This window comes from Zophobas morio, unplaced genomic scaffold (genome assembly GCF_036711695.1).
Source record: "Zophobas morio isolate AGI-343-1 ecotype UQ-CSIRO unplaced genomic scaffold, CSIRO_AGI_Zmor_V1 ptg000029l, whole genome shotgun sequence".
Classification (NCBI taxonomy): Eukaryota; Metazoa; Arthropoda; class Insecta; order Coleoptera; family Tenebrionidae; genus Zophobas; species Zophobas morio.
This window is the reverse complement of record NW_026972134.1, coordinates 7,266,067-7,284,186: the sequence shown is the minus strand read 5'-3', so window position 1 is coordinate 7,284,186 and position 18,120 is coordinate 7,266,067. Positions and strand designations below refer to the sequence as shown.

At 33.2% G+C, this 18,120-nt stretch overlaps 3 protein-coding genes across 8 annotated transcripts; 2 read left to right on the top strand and 1 right to left on the bottom strand.

Annotated features, from left to right (window-relative positions):
* The first annotated feature begins 3,847 nt into the window (after positions 1 to 3,847).
* On the top strand, positions 3,848 to 6,561 carry LOC135137214 (uncharacterized). Its single transcript, XM_064066809.1, has 4 exons — positions 3,848 to 4,291; positions 4,348 to 4,479; positions 4,531 to 4,779; positions 4,835 to 6,561. The coding sequence occupies exons 1-4, from the start codon at positions 4,262 to 4,264 to the stop codon at positions 6,458 to 6,460; spliced, it is 2,037 nt and encodes a 678-aa protein (XP_063922879.1). The 5' UTR covers positions 3,848 to 4,261; the 3' UTR covers positions 6,461 to 6,561.
* A 139-nt stretch (positions 6,562 to 6,700) lies between these two features.
* Positions 6,701 to 11,147, bottom strand: LOC135137215 (cytochrome P450 4C1-like). The gene is made up of 11 exons (XM_064066810.1): positions 10,887 to 11,147; positions 10,017 to 10,529; positions 9,773 to 9,964; positions 9,540 to 9,725; positions 9,425 to 9,491; positions 9,117 to 9,243; positions 9,014 to 9,056; positions 8,779 to 8,957; positions 8,559 to 8,727; positions 8,339 to 8,518; positions 6,701 to 6,902 (listed from the first exon to the last, which is right to left on the bottom strand). Exons 2-11 carry the CDS (start codon positions 10,171 to 10,173, stop codon positions 6,730 to 6,732), a joined length of 1,473 nt encoding a protein of 490 aa, XP_063922880.1. The 5' UTR covers positions 10,174 to 10,529; positions 10,887 to 11,147; the 3' UTR covers positions 6,701 to 6,729.
* Positions 11,148 to 13,416: 2,269 nt separating this feature from the next.
* On the top strand, positions 13,417 to 17,101 carry LOC135137618 (probable cytochrome P450 6a23). 6 transcript variants are annotated; one of them, XM_064067311.1, is made up of 5 exons: positions 14,500 to 14,648; positions 14,828 to 15,084; positions 15,146 to 16,269; positions 16,322 to 16,573; positions 16,628 to 17,101. In XM_064067311.1, exons 3-5 carry the CDS (start codon positions 15,150 to 15,152, stop codon positions 16,789 to 16,791), a joined length of 1,536 nt encoding a protein of 511 aa, XP_063923381.1. In that variant the 5' UTR covers positions 14,500 to 14,648; positions 14,828 to 15,084; positions 15,146 to 15,149; the 3' UTR covers positions 16,792 to 17,101. The 6 variants fall into 6 exon arrangements, with proteins under 6 accessions (XP_063923382.1, XP_063923383.1, XP_063923384.1 ...); XM_064067312.1 differs by lacking the exons at positions 14,500 to 14,648; positions 14,828 to 15,084 and adding an exon at positions 13,417 to 13,524; XM_064067313.1 differs by lacking the exons at positions 14,500 to 14,648; positions 14,828 to 15,084 and adding an exon at positions 13,557 to 13,725.
* The last annotated feature ends 1,019 nt before the right edge of the window (positions 17,102 to 18,120 follow it).

Sequence of the window (18,120 nt, the reverse complement as noted above, 5' to 3'; positions counted from 1 at the left end):
CCATCTGCACCAGGAACTACATCGAGCAGTAATTTTTTAGTTAGTACGGAGAAATATAAAGAATTTTTGGAATTGTTTCCTGTGGTAGTGAATGACTTAACGAATAAGATTACAGACTCAAATCTTGTTGAACCAAATGTACGCTACGATGAGGACCTTCGTTATCTTAACCTCTTGGTAAAAAAACTGAGAGCTTTAATTACGTTCACAACTTACGAAACACAAATCTCAGATTAGCAATGATTATGGCTTGGGCGTTAGAACTTAAAATATTTTAGAAAGCATCACTATTATCGACCCTCGATGCTGTTATTTCATGACATCACTCTGAGAACCGGTTTGGGAGAAGCTGCGAACTTTATGTCTGTCAAGGATGGAAACCTCAACTGCAAGTTTTTACAATGGAGAGGTAACAACAAAAAACTGGGTTTTACACTTCCTATTTACCGATAGCTTTAGGAATGTATATGGCAAACATATATGACTTGAAACTCCACAAGAAGTCTGAAGATTTGTCCAAAGATTTCTCATTTCTATATCAAGTTCAGGTAAGTTACATAGACAATTTACGAAAGTATGTAACGTGACTCTACAAAAAAGAAAACAAATATTTTTCGTAAAATGCAATGCGAGATTAAATCATTTTAAAGACAGCTGTAATTGTTAGGATGACTTCATGGACTGTTATGGTAACCCAGAGAAAAGTGGTAAAAAGGGAACAGATATTCAACAAGGTAAATGTTCATGGTTGGCTGTAATGGTAACAACTGGCAACAATTTTAAATGTATCTGAAGAACTAAATATTGCAGATCTATATACATATTGCTTACAAAACACGGTTACTGACATACGAGAAAAAATTACAGGAAACATCAAAAACAAAAATTTACAATCATTGTATTTTAAAATTCTGAAAACTCTTGACCAAAGATTCTATTAACCAATTACAATCGCGTAGATCTTAGGTTGTGGATGTTACATTACTTGTTAAGCTTAAAACTGTTGTTTGTTTTGTGCGCATTTTTTAACATTTTTGTTTGTGATTATTAGAATTGCTTCGAAGGACCAAAGTAATAACAGTGCGACCGTTTTGCTTGGGATTTATTCCAGAACTACAAAATTGTGTTTACCGGTACCGATTAAATGGGGTGGGTGGGACACAGCCCCACCTCTCACAACCCCAGGTACCTGCTTAAGATGATTGGATATGGAAATTTCCAACAATTTTATTTATATTTGAATTTGATAAATACATTTTTCAATGTTTGTCTGCAAATATAAAATACACAATACAGTACTATAGCAAACATTTGTATACAGGGTGATTTCGAAATATGTGCAAAAAAAAATGGTGAATAGCTCACAATAAGATTACGGCTGTTGTAAATTTCACATTCCTAAGTGGCAGCACTGTCTGGCAAAAATTATTTGGAATTAAAGATAAATTGTTATACGCGCCGCTCGTATTGTTTCGTGACCTACATAATTACTACAATGAATGGCATAGAGCGACTACGCTTAAGAACCACAAAAAAGTGCACTGATAAGGAAGGCGCAAAAAGACGGTACGGGTAGTCATGAATTAGCGCTTGGTGTGTTTGCTTGTGTTTGACAATGGTGAATTTTACCAATTCTGAGTCTGTTATTTAATATTTTGGAGTACAGTGGCCATAGAAATATTTGTCAACAATATCAATTAGGTATTTAAATCCAGCCTTGCAACCATTAAATCAGAATCAAGACAAACTGCTATGAAGTCTACAACTCCAAGAATTTATACCAAAATGTTTGGTACCATCATCGTCACTTTCTTCCTCCTAGGGGTCACATTTAGCAGTAAGTAACCAAAATTTTCATCAAATGAATAAAAAACATTTGATGAAAACGAAGAGTACCAAAACTGCGGCACTGAGTGCCCACAAATCTATCTGTAAATCTTTGAACCGAATCAAATGTTGTTTCTGCAAAGAAGGTTAGTGAGGGCAGCAGAGACCGGTTCTTGTGTACCCAGGGAGTCTTGTAAAAGTAAGTACTTTAAGCATTGTCTTAGATTTTTTGACCATTAATTTTTGCCAACTCTAGAAGTACCCAAATGTCCGAGTAAACGAAATATACTCAGAATGTGCAACGGTGTGTCCTCTGACTTGCCAAAATAAGGAGCCAAGGGTCTGCCCGGATGTTTGTGCTGAAGGATGTGTTTGTAAAGACGGGTATATCAGAAGCGTACTTGGAGGTCCTTGCGTCTTAGAAAATGTCTGTAGCTCATACTCCTTGCTTTAAGTTTTAGTTTTGTAAGTATTTTTTACGTTTTCAATAAATATGATATTTCCAACTTAATTTTGCCTCATTTAACCGTTTCCATACTTCACTTCGAACGTAATTTAGAGAACGATGTCGACAGAAACTAATTTAAAATAATAATTAAATTACTTGGCAAGTAAAAGACCGCATCAAAACTAGGAATTAGGTTTTAGAGGAAGCGAAATTGTCGAATTAAATACTTTTGAAGTCGGTGAAAATATCCCATGATGAAAATGATACTTATTATTTCCCTCAGAACATTTTAGCCAATTAGAACACTAAAAGTTTTGAGGTTTTTTTCGTACGGGTATTTTTTAATCAAATTTTAAACGAGTTAACAGTGGTAGGTTTATCGTCAATCGGGATCTTATAACACTTAAGAAAATGATACTCGAAATGGATGAAACTGAATGTTGTGCACTTTCTTGTACTTTTCTTGTAAAATATTTGCCAGCGTATTCCAAATTGTCTTCTTTCTAGTCTTTTCTACTTTGTTTCCAACTGACGTTTTGTTTTATACTCAAGGATTATTCCCTAAAACCTAACAACCCATAATATTGTTACGAAATAAACCCATATGCCTCCCCGGTACGACGCTTATGGGTTCCCGAACTTTCTATACGCACGGCGTTAGTGGGTGAGTTATCATCGGTCAGAATGGCCGGGCGGCATTTCCACAAAGACAGGTCTGTAGCGGGTTACCGGATGTTTTGATTGTGGGTCCAGAAAACCCTCGAAGCCGCGTTCTCGATCCGCCGAGAGGAACGTATAGGCTTAAATAGAGGCCACCCTCGGGGACGATTATTATTATTTAGTGAACGAATCGAGTTGAGCAATGACAGAGTCCATACAAGTTGCCCCGAAATTATTTTTGGTGAAGTTACTCAGGTATATTTTCCAATATCAACATAATTTTTGGCCAACAGTGTTGTCTTCAGCATAGAATGAACTGACCACAGTGTAGACGATTTATACTTTTTTGATAGCTCTTATAGATATGCCAAAACTTGCACTTTCACAATATTTTTAACATTTACTTGCACACCATTCCGTAAATGAGTTGTACTGAATATTATATTTTTCTCCAGATTTTTCAGGGAGAAGAATTAAAGTTTCTTGTTTGAATATTTCCGTTATTTCCTACCTACTCGATGCTCGTACTTTCGCAATACCCGTACTCACCGCGACTTTATTTTGTCATAAACACGCATAATATTCGTTGTGTTTGCATACTTCTACCACAGTATATCTTCTACGCTAAATAAATACATCATTAAAACCAAAACGTATTAGGAGGAACGCAGAGACTATTATTTCTTTAGTTTTAATATGCTTGATTGACATTCATAGCGTAAAGTTTATTTAAAACGTTTCCTTGGAAGTTCATTCATTTTCCTGGCTAGCGAAACAAACAAAATTTTCTTACCAATTTTATTTTAGTGGAATTTTTCGTTCACGGTTTTCAATGATGGGTAGGCAACACGATATACAAATGGCTAGATAAGGTTATTTACTTCGTATTTGCATTCGACAAAGTTCGCCTCAACGAAACGCATTGCTTACAGCTGTACAGCTGATGCGCGTCTATTACTTAATTAATTTCTAGTAGTAGCGGCCGTGAAAGTCTTTAGTAAATTAAATGTAAACATGAACCAGTTGCAACAAGTAGAAGATTTTTCGGAATTCTGTGTCGACGTTTCAAAAGTTACGTATTTATTTATTTTTTAGTTTATTTTAACAAGAGATTAATCATTTTTATTTAAAGTTCGATTAGATTAGACATTCGTATGCTGAACAACGTTTAAGTGATAACAGCGGAATGTTAACGTTTTATTAGCTCAGAAGTCTGAATCAAACTTTTATTCATATTTTTTACTTTTGTAACTATTTACGAGTACAATCCACGTAAAAGGTAAGATAGGGGATTGTATTAGCTTAATATAGTTCGGGATTCTCAAAATGGAAGCAACAGAAAGAGGACAGGAAAGCGTAAGTTACCTAACATTATTAAATATTTACTTATAAATAATACTTTTCTCTAATAGACAATTGAAGATAATGAAATCTTTGATTTAACGGGTCTCTTTGAGACACACTCAGCTAAGCATACTCTGAATAACCATCAAAAACAACTTTCAGAAGCTCTTCCATCAAAATCAAAGGTTTCAGTGGGTCAGGTAATCAAAAAATAATGTAATACAATTCCATTTTTAAATTCTTCTGTGTAGATCGATACAAACAGTGGCAATGCTGAAATCACTTGTGCTGTCTGCGGCGAAAAGACTACATATAAAGAATTTGACAAACATAAGAATACCAAAATTCATCGGTCGAAGTACGCAACGTTCCGCAAAAAACGAAAAATAACACCAACAGAAGAGAAAGAAACTGGACCTTCAACAACCGTTGCTAAAAGTTTATCTTTCCAAATGGAACCACAAACCCAAAGTTTACACGACAAAAGAAAAGTGAAAGAGGTAGAAAATGTACCTATTTTCCTATAAATATTAATACATCTGTCACATTCTACAGACTTATCACGTACGTGGCGGAAATCCTCTTCCAGAACAACACCACCTCTACATAGTTACATTGTCAACATACTTCGCTTTAAAATATTGTTTAAGTAAAGACAATAGAGATTTTAGAATATCGGTAATAAACTCAGACTGGAATGAATTTGGAGACGTTGTTATCGAATTTTATACCTACAATTCAGTAGATGAAATTCAAGCTATACAGTGTAAGCAAGTTCAGACCAGAAGTAACATTTTAGTCCCAACACTGGCTGCTGAAATGGGAAAGTTTAGTATAAAAAGTCGATGCGATATTTTGATGCAACTGAAAAACAAGAAAAAAAAATCTTACGATAAAGCTTACTTCAAATTATTCACAGTTTCTAGCTTGCAAGTTAACAAAGACGACGTTTCTAAATTTGTGTATAATGATGATGCACTTAGAGATTGGAAGAACGCCGAAGACAAAGAAAAATGGAAAGACAACGAGCTGAAGATTCCCGAATACAAAAGGATGCATTTGTTGAACACAACCGACGATTCTGACGATATCTGTATATTCAAAGTCGTAGACAAAGACAATAAGCAAGTGTTTGATGATTTGAACAAGTTTAGTATGTTTACAAATCAACGAAAGTTGGAAGGTCTAAAAAGGTCTATAAAATTAATGCTACAAAATAAGTTCGATAACTGCGGCGATGTTTCACAAGAACTTATCAATTATGTATGTACCCATTTTAAACAGAAACAAACTTGCAAGAAATTATCGAGGAACAGTTTTCTTCTAAAAATTGCTGAATTGCTTCTGAAACCCTTTCTCGTGTCTTCAGAAAATATCGCCGAGACAAGGCTGACAGCATGGAATGAAATACTAATGATATTTGATTTGATTATTATTAGAGACCAGCGCGGCGTAGCTGAAAATATTTATAAATGCTTCAACTACATTCTGCGCAGAGAAACGAATTTCGTTGAAAACAACGGTAAACTGAAAATCGAAAAAGCTAACATTTCTGAACTGGGATTGTCTGAGGTAATATTTGAAAAGTACGAAGAAACTATAGAATTAACGTTAGCGCAAGCGTACTTAGCAATGTGGAAAGCAAAATTTATACCCTTGGTACTGTTCGTAAACGATGAAAACGAATTAAAAACTATCAGCAATATAATCACCTTCCTTCACGAAGAACATATCACTTTAAAATTCATTATTATTACGGATTTGAAAATTGGTGCTACTACATTTTATGAAAATTTAAAAATCTTTCTGAACTTAAAAGACCTGCAAGGTAAAGAAACCAAAACCATTTTCGATAGTATACAAAACAGAATTAAAATTAAAGTTTGCGATACATCAGTTCTTTTAAAGGAAATAATCGACTATAATCCAACCTTTCTGGAAAAAATTTCTCCAGACGTGCTGTTAAATATGCTGTTGGAAAAATATTCTTTCAAATATGTGGACATGTCTATGGATCATGATGTAATTGTGGATGATCCTCTTGTTCTGAGTAAAGAAAAGGTAGACTTGATTCACAACAGTCCTAGCGATGATGATGGCGAGAACCAGGTGGAGAATTTATCGTATGTGGTTAATGTAAAGGGAAACCCAATTTATTTGGACGTACCTCCAGTATTATAAGTATATTACTACGCTTTGTTTCTATAAGTACTGTCTTTATATTTCACTTTTTTTTGTTTATCCTGCAGTGAATATTAGATTATTGTATTACATCCGAACAATTTTTTTATTACTTGTGTACCTATATACTGAAAGTGTTTGCTATCATGTCATCGTCCAAGAATCTTCGTTCTTCATTGGTACATGAAATCCGCTCATTTTAGACGAATGAGCTTTAAAAGGAAAATGAAAACGACCAAATATTTTACACCTTTATTTTACGTTGTTTTTTATTGTTTGTCTACATGTGTTAACCTAATATTATAACCGTTCCTGACTTTTGCAACTACACTGTAGGAAAATTCAATGTCTTCGAACGATTTATATCCTACAGGATAAAACATATAGTTTTTTAAAAGTGTTGCTAGGATTGCTTTCATTGATAGCATTGCATAATTGAGTCCTGTAAAAGTAAAAACATTTTTTTCTTATTTATTTGAACATGTAAATTACAATTTGCCTAAATAAAATAGTAGTTTTAGGAAAAAGTTAACGATTTGTGAAGTTATGTATTTACTGGTGATGCCCTTACTGATTCTTAAAATTTTCTGATATTCAAGTTCGAAAAGGGGTTTGACGCTTTAGTATGTAGTCGTTTGCGTTTGCTGTGATGGATAAAGACTTAGATTAGTTTTTTAAACCCCTGTGGCCTGACGTTATTCTAATGGTAGAGGTTTATAGTTACAAAATATTTGAACATTTGAGGGAAACGCTACCACGTGGTGTAAATTTGATTTACTGTTAGTAAATTCACAGTTCATGTTAGGATTTGAATCGTTACTGATTCTAACACAATCTAACAGTCATGAGATTCTTCAGAAAAGAACTTGCTGGGAGACTTCATAGATTCACTTAGTCAGGACTCATCCTTTGTTTATCAAGTTATAAATAAGGTTTCTGGATGCCTAAACTTAAGTGTTACCTTATGACACTTCTAGATTGCTAATAGTTCATTTACAGCAGTTAAATCAACCTAACATTGTCCTACTCTGAGAAAAAGGACCGTTGAAAGTACAGTAGAATTCATAATATCGTGGACTGAGGGGCGGGGGGATGAAATTTTTCCTCTTAGGCAATCATCATCATCACATAATCGAGACGTATTTCTCGCGACGAGGGATGGATTTTGTGGTTATTTACCATGTGTTTGTTTGGGAAAAGCTGGGAACAGTCCACGATATAAACTCTCAAAGCTAATTGTTTTAAGAAACCAGTCACTTAGATCAAGGCATAATTTAACATCAAGTAAATTCTGTGTTTGAATCGTTGATAAAGTGTGGCAAACATTAATCTCATGCAAACTCAACGGTGACGACTTCATATTAAATCATACTAGAAAGCAAAAGACAAAAGAAAAAATGCCATAGATGAGAGAAGAGAAAACCAGATTTATGACGAAGTTTTAACAAACTAAAAACTAAAAATTGGTGAAAGCTAATAAAAACATTTTTATCTTAATTACCAGCCAAATGCTTAATTGAAAAGCAAACGTATGAAAGTAAAATTGCATTATATTTTTTCTTTTTAGATTTTGATCATGATAATGTACAAAATGTTTGCAATGGACCAGGACACACGGCCTTATATTGTATAATGTCAGTTGTTTTTTGAATAAATACAACGGAGTATGCGTGTATTTTTAACGATCTTTAAAAGTAGAGTCTGGCTAAAATATATGAAGTAGGTAACACACAAACTCAGATTTTCTCTCTGATCTATGACTTCAAAACAACAAAAAAGCGTACGTAAGCTCACTTTTCTGCTCAAAAATTTGGCACCTTGACTTCTCGTTTAAAATAGTACTGATTAATTTTGCTTCCCCCTCTCTATCATACGTACCTATGCAATTTCTTGGTCCATAACTAAAAGGTACATATGCGCATTTATGTCTTAGGGTGTCATTTTGAGACAGAAATCTGTCTGGATTAAATGTCAAAGGATCGCTCCAAATATCTTCCCGTTTATTCATATGCACTGCAGCAATCAAAAAGGTACTACCGGCTGGAACTGTGTATGAATCTAAAGCAACACTAAAACCTGTGTTCAATACATGTTTTACCTAATTTAACATTTTCATCAACTGTTCGTACATACGCTGGCACCGTAGGAAAGAATCTCATGGTTTCTTTTATGGTACATTCTAAGTAGAGCATTTTATTAAGGTCTTCTAGTGTAACATCTCTGTCTTTACCATTAAGCAACGTCGTGAGTTCTTTGTAAATTTTGTTCTGTAATTTTAATTGTCTTTATTTTTATTAGAAAACATTGGTTATTCTGACCTGCACATCAGATCGGATAGCCAAAACCAAAAGAACCATACTAATGGTAATTGCTGTTGTTTCACTCGAAGCAATGAGCATAGTTTTAGTTTCGTCTGTTATAGCATGTTCTGAGAGACTTGTTTCGTCGCTTATATTAAATAAATGATTTAGAAATTGTTTCCTTTTGATATCGTCGTCTGCAATAATAATATTATTAAACTAATTATAGAGCAAGAAGAATAAAACGCATTACTGTAGGTATTCTTTTGGAGTTCCATTTTTTTCCTATTGATTATCTTCAATTACAAAATCGCAACCATTATGTATATTTCAAATTTTTGGGCAACTGTAAATACCTGTTTGATAAATTCCGTTGTTTCCTTGGAAAGCTTACTGTTTTCTTTTCCTTCAGCAGTACGCTTCCAGACCCAATTCATATGAAGCCAAAACCTGTACATTCTAAACATCAATAAATCCTCCATTCTGCAAAATTCAATTCATTATTTTTAAGTAATTTTTAATCGATTTTGTTAAATAAAGGGTAAACAGCACAATTATGAAATCAATTTTTAGTTGGAATCATTCAGATTTGATTTAAGTAAAAATAAAGCGGCAAACTTAAAGAAAACCTTTTATTTGATATATATTTATGTTTGTGGCTAACCTGATTATATTTGCAATAAATTTTTCCTGTCCTTTTATTAAACTTGCGTCAACATCGGTTAGATTTTCTGAAAAACTATTTCATAAAAAAAACAAGTAAACGTCAAAATACACACCAATAGCTGCATCTAAAGTGCATTTAAACACTTCTGGCAAAATATCAGTTGATTTTCCATCACAAAGTTTACTGAGGTCCTCTACAAGTCGGTTGGCATATTTCACGAACGAAGGAACAAACGAATTCAAAATTTTTGAATTGAAAGATTGATTTATAATTTTCCGATTTACTTTCCATTGTTCGACTACAATTTTTTTTTCGAATGCTCATTTTGCTAAAGGTTAGCCTTACCTGGTAAATTTATGAGGCTGTCACCCATAAGCTCTTTCCCAAACTCATAGAATGTACCCTTCTTTAGATACTTAGTTAAAAAAATTTCGATATCTTCGGGCTGGGAAGTCACGATAAGCAAGTGTCCGCCCAACCACAGTTTAAACACCGCCGGCTGCGTTTTGCAAACGCTGGTAAATGTTTTGAGAAAACCTGGAAAATAACTGGAGAATAACTATACTTAAAAAGTATTTGCATATCAAACCATCATATCCTTCCCGCAATAACAGGTGAGTGCTTCCTATAATGGGGAACGAAACAGGGCCTGCAATTTTCCAAGTATAGTAATAAACCCATCGTCTGGACCAGAGATATTTCATAAGCAAGAGTGACGCGGCTAAAAAAATCCATGCAGGGACCATTTTGTTCAGGTGTTATATCAATTTTAGCACTTTAATTACAAAAACAACTGAATGTTGATTCTGCAATATAATCAATTTAAGTGTTTTCAAAACATGTTGACCTTAGTAACTAATTGATTTCCAATTGTTTTTGTTTGTTTTTTTCTGTTTATTGTATTTTGCATTTTATTTCGAGATTTTTATTTATAAAAAGTGCGATAAACTTGAAAATCCTGTCACAGCGGAACGCTGGTTCCAGATCAAGATCAGGTTTGACAAGACTTGACTTATTTATTTCTCACTACACCTTTATTGGCAGTAAAACAGTTTATTGCATCAACAAATCGGCTGTTCCAACACGTCCTTGTACATGCAATCTGGAAATTACACCGTATAATTGTAAAATGTTTGGAAACACATATAAAACTATAAGACAAATAAATAAAAATACTACTACTTGTTTAACAATAACAGTAGCAATTTCCAACGACTACAAATAAATAAAAATTAGTCTAACGTTATTGAGACAGAACCTCCCTCGTTCCTGATGTATTCGAATGTACAAATTAGTGGCGGCTCGTGACCTTTTGAAATGGGGGGGACACAATTTAATAGATGAGTTAAATATAAAGATATAAAACAGGCTGTTATTATCAAATAATACACGAAATTGTGTGATGGAAATAAAAACAAAAATACATTCAATAAAAGTAAAAAAGTATTTGTCCACATACCTTCGTGTCATAGATGATTCACGCCAGTATTAATCCAGGGCGCTTAATCGGTCGTGGCCCTCCCTAAAATTTTTCACTAACATTCTATCGTTGTGACACTGTTTATTTAAAATCAAACAATTTCATTCGCGCAGATTCAAAATTAAAACCCCCAATTGAGTTACTACTGGTGGGCACTGTCGGAACAGGACCTGATTCCAGCGCAATACCGGGACTAGACGGACGGTTTCCATGGCCACGGTGTAAACGCTTTTATCAGCACTTCATCAGCAATAACGTATCTTTAGATGAAAGTGGATATAAGTTTTGATACATTTTATACAAGTGGAACGAGATAAAAAATTAGTTTTGATAATTATGACAGAGATTTCCGGATAATTTTTAAATATTGTGTGTTTGTAGCTCGTGTAAGTTACAATAAAGATTATGTAAAAACTGTTAAAATAAAAGTAAAAGAGCGTGCTATACGTATATTTCAAGTGAGTTTTTCCAAAACAAAATTTTATGATGTCGTCATCAACATTTTATCAAAGACACATATATGGTGATAAACCTTTTGTGCTGAGTTCCTTATTAAGGTTACCCTGTGCATTGTAGTAGTATATACGGTAGTGTGAAATTTCCACACCACTGCATTCCTTACACCACTCCCGACAAAAAAATATATTTTGGTAATAATAGTAACCTAACCTACTTGGCTAACCCATTTTACCCTATGCTAACTTTTATGATCTATTATTAGTATTACAAAATAAAAAATCCTTGATAATGATAACATAAATATTTCATTGACCTTCTGTTAACCGACTCTTATTAATCCGGTAAATACACTAACTTAATGAGGTTGAACGTTGAACATTTCCAATATCTAAACTTTAATCAGTGCAGCAGTTGACTTATTTCGCCAGACAGCTGTAAGGAATTTAGCAGTGTGTTATCATTACGAAAACTCCAATGTTTCCACACTACCGCCTTTCTTATACAGTAATAAAATGCAAGGTGTTCTGTTTCAAAAATTGAACTATAGATATTTGAAAATTGCACAATTTTTGAATTTTTTATAAACACTGAATGTACTAAAAACTGATTTAATTGGTACCGCAAGAAAGCGCGTATCTTAATTTATCCTTCCAAAAAATATTGTATGACAATCATTAAAAAACTATTTTGCGAATTTTTTATGAACCCTGTGATTGGCGAAAAGAAAATTGAAATAACGTAATGTCGCATTAGAACTAAAAAAAAAACTGTAGTAATGAGAATATGTAAAAATATATAGTATTTCATTAAAAAAAAAAACTAAGGAGTGTGCTACGCCTTAAAAACAGAACACTCTCTATAATTAAAAATAATTTTTTGTTCTATTTCTGATAATTAATAATATATCGAAGTGAATTAGGGACTCACCCTATATATATTACAACTTATGACATAACAAAATAAAACGAACCAACGTTTTTATTTTCGAAGATTTATAACGTGCTAATGAACTTTAGTTTTAGCTGTTTTTCAAATAAATACTTACTATGATATATCATAATTTCGTAAATACTGTTACGAAATAAACCTATACTAGTACGACACCTATGAGTTCCCTACAATGTGCGGAGATGATGGGTGAGTCATCATCGGTGACGACGACCCAGCGGCGTTCGAAATAAGACAAGTCTATAGGCGTCTACGAAAATCTTGAAGTGGCATTCGCGATTCGTCTAGAGGAATAGGCTTCAAATACAGGCTACCGTCAGGAACGAGTACATAATCGCTCTGTAATTAGTCGCGTAAATTCGAGTTAGTAAGAAATAAATTGTTGAGTTTTAACCACGCCGATTTTATTCACCGATCAACGTAACAATACTGCAAATAATTATGTATCCCTCTGTAATAATAATTGAATGACTTCTAATTTTAACATTATTTTCCATTTTTATAAAACCAATTTAATTAAATTCTAGACTAATTTTACCGTCCAATGATGTAGGTATGGCCTTTTAATTGACAGCACAAATATCCGTTACGCTTAAATTTCTTAATAATGATTTTTGTTTCGTTTATTAAGTAAGTAATAAGTAACATATATTTAGATTATACAAACCATTTTTAAACTGATATAAATGTGCAATTCCACGAAAATGTCAACCTCAGCACATTTTTTTGAAAATTGTTCAATTAATCTAAATCTTACAATTAGTACTTCTAAAAACTTTAAATTTTACTGGCATATATTTGCTTTTGCAGTACCATAACACCCGCAGTAAAAAATTCTTGTTATTGAGGAATAATAAAATTGTTCAAAGAAATGATAGATATTATATCTTCTTTAACATCGCTAGAAACAAAGTAAATATCTTGATTTACATACAATATCAAGCACGGTCGTAAAGAGTGCACCTATCATGGGCGCCCATAGGGGGGGGGCAGGGGGGGCGATGCCCCCCCCTGAGATTCTGCGTCAATTTCCTTTTTATTTGTCAAAATTAAACTTCAGCACATTTGTAAGAGTAGGTACATACCCTACACTTTCAGTTTTATGGCCACACAAACACAGAAATGTGACAAACTTAGACCATCTGGTTTTGAAACCCTCTGTTCGGCCCAGATTCGCCTGGAAACATCATAAATCTATCCTTTTTAACCGGTACTGAATTATGGGTTGTTTCGTTTTTTTGCTTTTTACAGTTATTACAACACAAGAGCAAACATTTTATTGCTTACGTCCAAAAATTCATTCCGTTTTCACTTTTTATCTGTGGTGAAGTGACGTGTAAAGACGAACAGTTGTTAAACCGGCGTTTTGTTGAGTATACTTTTTATTGGTTATTTATTTCAAAATACAAGCGTAAGTACTGTTGATTAAATGTCTGAAATTGCCTTGTGATTATTATTAAAAATCGCACCGTTACTTACGCGAAACGGGATAATTTTCATTCGGTGGCTTAGCTTTGAAATTAAATAATAATTAGTCTTGACAGTCGTCAGTCTACCAATAATTTGATTTTACTGTGTAATCAAAATGTCTTTAACATCCACTGAAAGAGAAAGAGAACACCGACAAAAAGTAAAGAGACTCAGAATACCTAAAATCAACCAACCGAAAATATCAGCAGGAATATAGGGCAAACATAAGCTGCACAAAGAAAAAAGACATTGCGCTATAAAAAAGTTAAGATACCATGAAAATAACAAGGAGAAAAGCGAGAAAAGCCAAAATAAAAACAAACAAATCGAAATTTCAAATGATGGTAATGTCATCAAGTAAATAAATTGTAAATTCGGAAAGTTTGAATATTTTCTCTTTTAGCATTTAATCCTTTTACTTTGACATTACATACATTTGTTTATTTCAATTTATAGAGGTTCTCATAAAAAATAAAATTTGCAAAATCAAATTTTATAATTTTCGAAAATGCTGGAAATGTTTTATTGTATGCACTTCATGGGCGAGGCAAGTTCTAAACAACCTTCGACCAACTTTTCCTTTTGTTTAAAACACGAATTTGCAATTTTTCTTACTTCCGTGGCAGCTAATATTCACAAGTTCGCGTAAGAAACGATCAAATCGTATAAGTAAAGATGACATCGTGTAAGTAACGCAATTTTTTCTCTATTCAGACATAATCAAAATTAAACTACTTCTCGGTTTTTGAAAACACGAAAATTAAATTTTTTATCTATACAACTGTTTTTGTATGATAATCCACAATTCCACAGAAAATGGAGAAAATGTATCAATTCCAGAGAAGGCAGGTTCAAAGATTTCGCGTAAGTAACGCAAACTTTTAATTAAATTTTGACTAAATTAAATATGACTTTAGTAATATCAAATTATTAAGAAAAAAGAGAAATCAAATTACAACGATTATGTTAAAAAATGAAAGTGTAAAAGCACTTATGACGACAGTTTAAAATAAAAAACTTTGCAGAGTTTCGTACGATTTTAGCCTAAGTAACGGTGGAATTGCCCAAATATAAATATAATATAGGACATCTAGTAAAATGATGACTGTCTTATCTACGCCAGTGAAATCGAATAACCTAGAACTCGGTCGTTAAACCTCTCAAAACGCCACAAGACATATTTACGTGTTATATAATTCAACACTAGAAAATGTTAATACTTTAAATTGTTCATAATATTAATCGTGTTTTAAATAATTTGAATACCACATACCTATACACTGTGAACACTATTGTAACGGTAAAATATTTATTTGTGCTTGAAATAAACCGTGGCCTAATCCATTTTCATCAAATTTTAGCTAAATGTATCGGCTGCACCCACTTTTAGAAATTTTAACTGGATTTTCTTTACTTTTGACAAGCACCGCCATCGTCTATTACAAATGGAAGTACACTTACTGGAAGAAAAAAAATCTACCTTACTTGCAACCGACTATTCCTTTTGGGAACTTACAAAGCCTTGTAACAACTACTGATAGTTTGGGAATGGTACTCAAACGTCTTTATGAGGAATTAAAACGCAAGAATCATCCACATGGAGGCGTATACTTTTTTGCGAGACACATATACATGGTGGTTAATGTAGAAAACATTGACAGAATGTTATCAAAAGATTTTCACCATTTCGTAGATCGTGGACTTTACTATAACGAAAAAGATGATCCAATCAGTGCTCATCTTTTTTGCATTGGTGGGAAAAAGTGGAGGAATTTGAGAGTGCAGTTGAGTGAGACATTCACGTCTGGAAAAATCAAAGCTATGTTTGATGTGTTTACCCACTGTGAAAAAAACCTGCAAGAAATTTTTGAAATATTACATCAAAAAAAGCAACCAATTGATATCAAAGACGTTCTGTCTTGTTTCACTACTGACGTTATTGGACGCTGCGCTTTCGGTATGAACTGTGACACGCTGAAAGATAAAGATTATCCTCTCAGAACATACGTGAAGAAATTTTTTACCTATTCAATTGGCCGCTTGCTAGTGGCTTTATTTACTATGAACTTTCCAAATGCCGCTAGAAATTTAAATATTAAAGCGGTACCCAAAGATATATCAAACTTTTTTGATAAACTGTTTAGAAATATTGTACACGACAGAGAGACAAACAATTACGTTAAGGATGATTATATACAAATATTGATAAACATGAAAAATAGCAAACTAGCCAGAGATGAAGGATATAACCATGATGGTAAAACTGTAACTATTGAAGAACTCACTGCTCAAAGTTTTCTTTTATTTGTGGCTGGTGTTGAAAATGCTTCTATTGCACCAACTTGGGCGCTGTATGAACTTGCAAAAAATCAGGAGATTCAACAGAAAGTCAGAAACGAAATCAATATCGTAATGGATAAACACGATGGAAAAATAACTTATGATACCATTCAGGAAATGACATATATGAATCAAGTATTATATGGTAAGTAGTGTTTCATTTAGTTTAGAGTGGTTATATATTAATTACATTTTAGAGACTTTACGAAAATATCCACCAATTCCTTTTCTGAACAGGCAATGCGTCAAAGATTATAAAATCCCTGAACATAGTGTAATCATCGAAAGGGGTACAAGAGTTGTCATACCAGTACTGGGGATACATTATGACGAAGAGTATTATCCCGATCCCGATAAATTTGATCCTGAGCGTTTCGATGAAAAGAAACTGACAGCGAGACATCGCTGCTGCTTTATTCCGTTTGGATTTGGACCTAGAATGTGTCTTGGTATGGAAATTTGTTATACAATTTTTGTTAATTTATGTAATGTAATGTTTGCAGGTCTACGATTTGCGATGATGCAAGCCAAGGTTGTACTTACCAGTTTGCTAAAAAATTACAATTTTACGCTGAATGAGAAAACTAAAGAACCGCTCAAATTTTCAAAAAACAGTGTTAGTGTACAAGCAGAAGGTGGTATTTGGTTAGATGTAAAAAAATATTAGCATAAAATAGATGCTTATTATTTACTGTTACTTTCGATGAATTAAGATGATGTTGTATTTTTTTTACAAATTTACCATTACCAATCAAGTTGTTTTAAGTCCCGAATCATGTCGATGAAGTATCACTTTTTTGGACTGACTTGTCACTTTTTTGTACTCAGATGTCGAAAACTGACTTTTGCGTTCTTGGTCTTGCGTTTGTATCCAACATTTACCTAACCTTCTTTCTGTTTGCAATTATAAAAATCAGTAAATCTGTGGTGTTCTGAATTAGTCGCCAAACTTTAAATAAAATTTTTATTTCCTGAAATTAATTCCTTTATATTCTTGTTTATTAGTCGTCAAATACAAATGAATACACTGAAATAATAATATTGACAAAATCAATTAAAATAACCAAAATGTGAAGTTAAATAAACACTTTACGCCAAATCCCGTTAATAATAATAATACTGAGATTTCGTTGGTTTATTTTTCAATTTATTTAAAATATTAAACATGATCATTTAAATTTTGAGGCCTATGGGCTTTAAATTTTGTTAACCAAACTGTCAGAGACTAAAACGTATTTAAAAAATAGAAAAAACTTGTATGATTTTACTCTATAACGAATACAGAGAAACCGCTTTTTTTTGTTGCACTATTTTATACAGGACGTTTTCCCGATATACGAGTACCCCTGGATAAGATTTTCAAAAGACTGGAAACTAATTTTTTAAATATTATCCAGACTTAGTTACCATTACTACCAGTGGCGGCTCCTCAGAGAAGGCAGGGGAGGCTGAGCCTCCTCTATTTTTTGGAGCTCAGCTTCCTCTAATTTTTTTCGATGAAAGAATTTATATTTTTGTAGACATTTGTTATTTTTCAGAATATTTTATTGGATTTCATTTACTTTCATCATATATCAGGTTAAAATGTCGGAAAAATTTATATTTGCACAATCATAATTCACATTGACACCACTCCGCGTTTGGTTTCAGCGGCAGAGGCTTGCTAGCCGCTAGCCTCCGAACGACGATGCATCTGAATAATGAGACCGTAACCACAGTAGATCAGTAACGAAACTTCAGCAATATTTGCGGAATGGGTGTGACCTTGGGAACCCGTTCCCGGGAAACACGAAGATTCAAATATTTCGTAGCATTCGTATGCGATTCATATAATACTAATAATTGTACACAAAAACAATAATGGTTGGCATGTACTAGTGACATTGGTCATTTTTTTCTTTCTTATAAATTATTAATATATTCAAGCAAAACATTTTTATTCAATTTTGACGTTTTAAACTGGGTTTATTAAAGCCTTAACAAGTCTGACAAATAA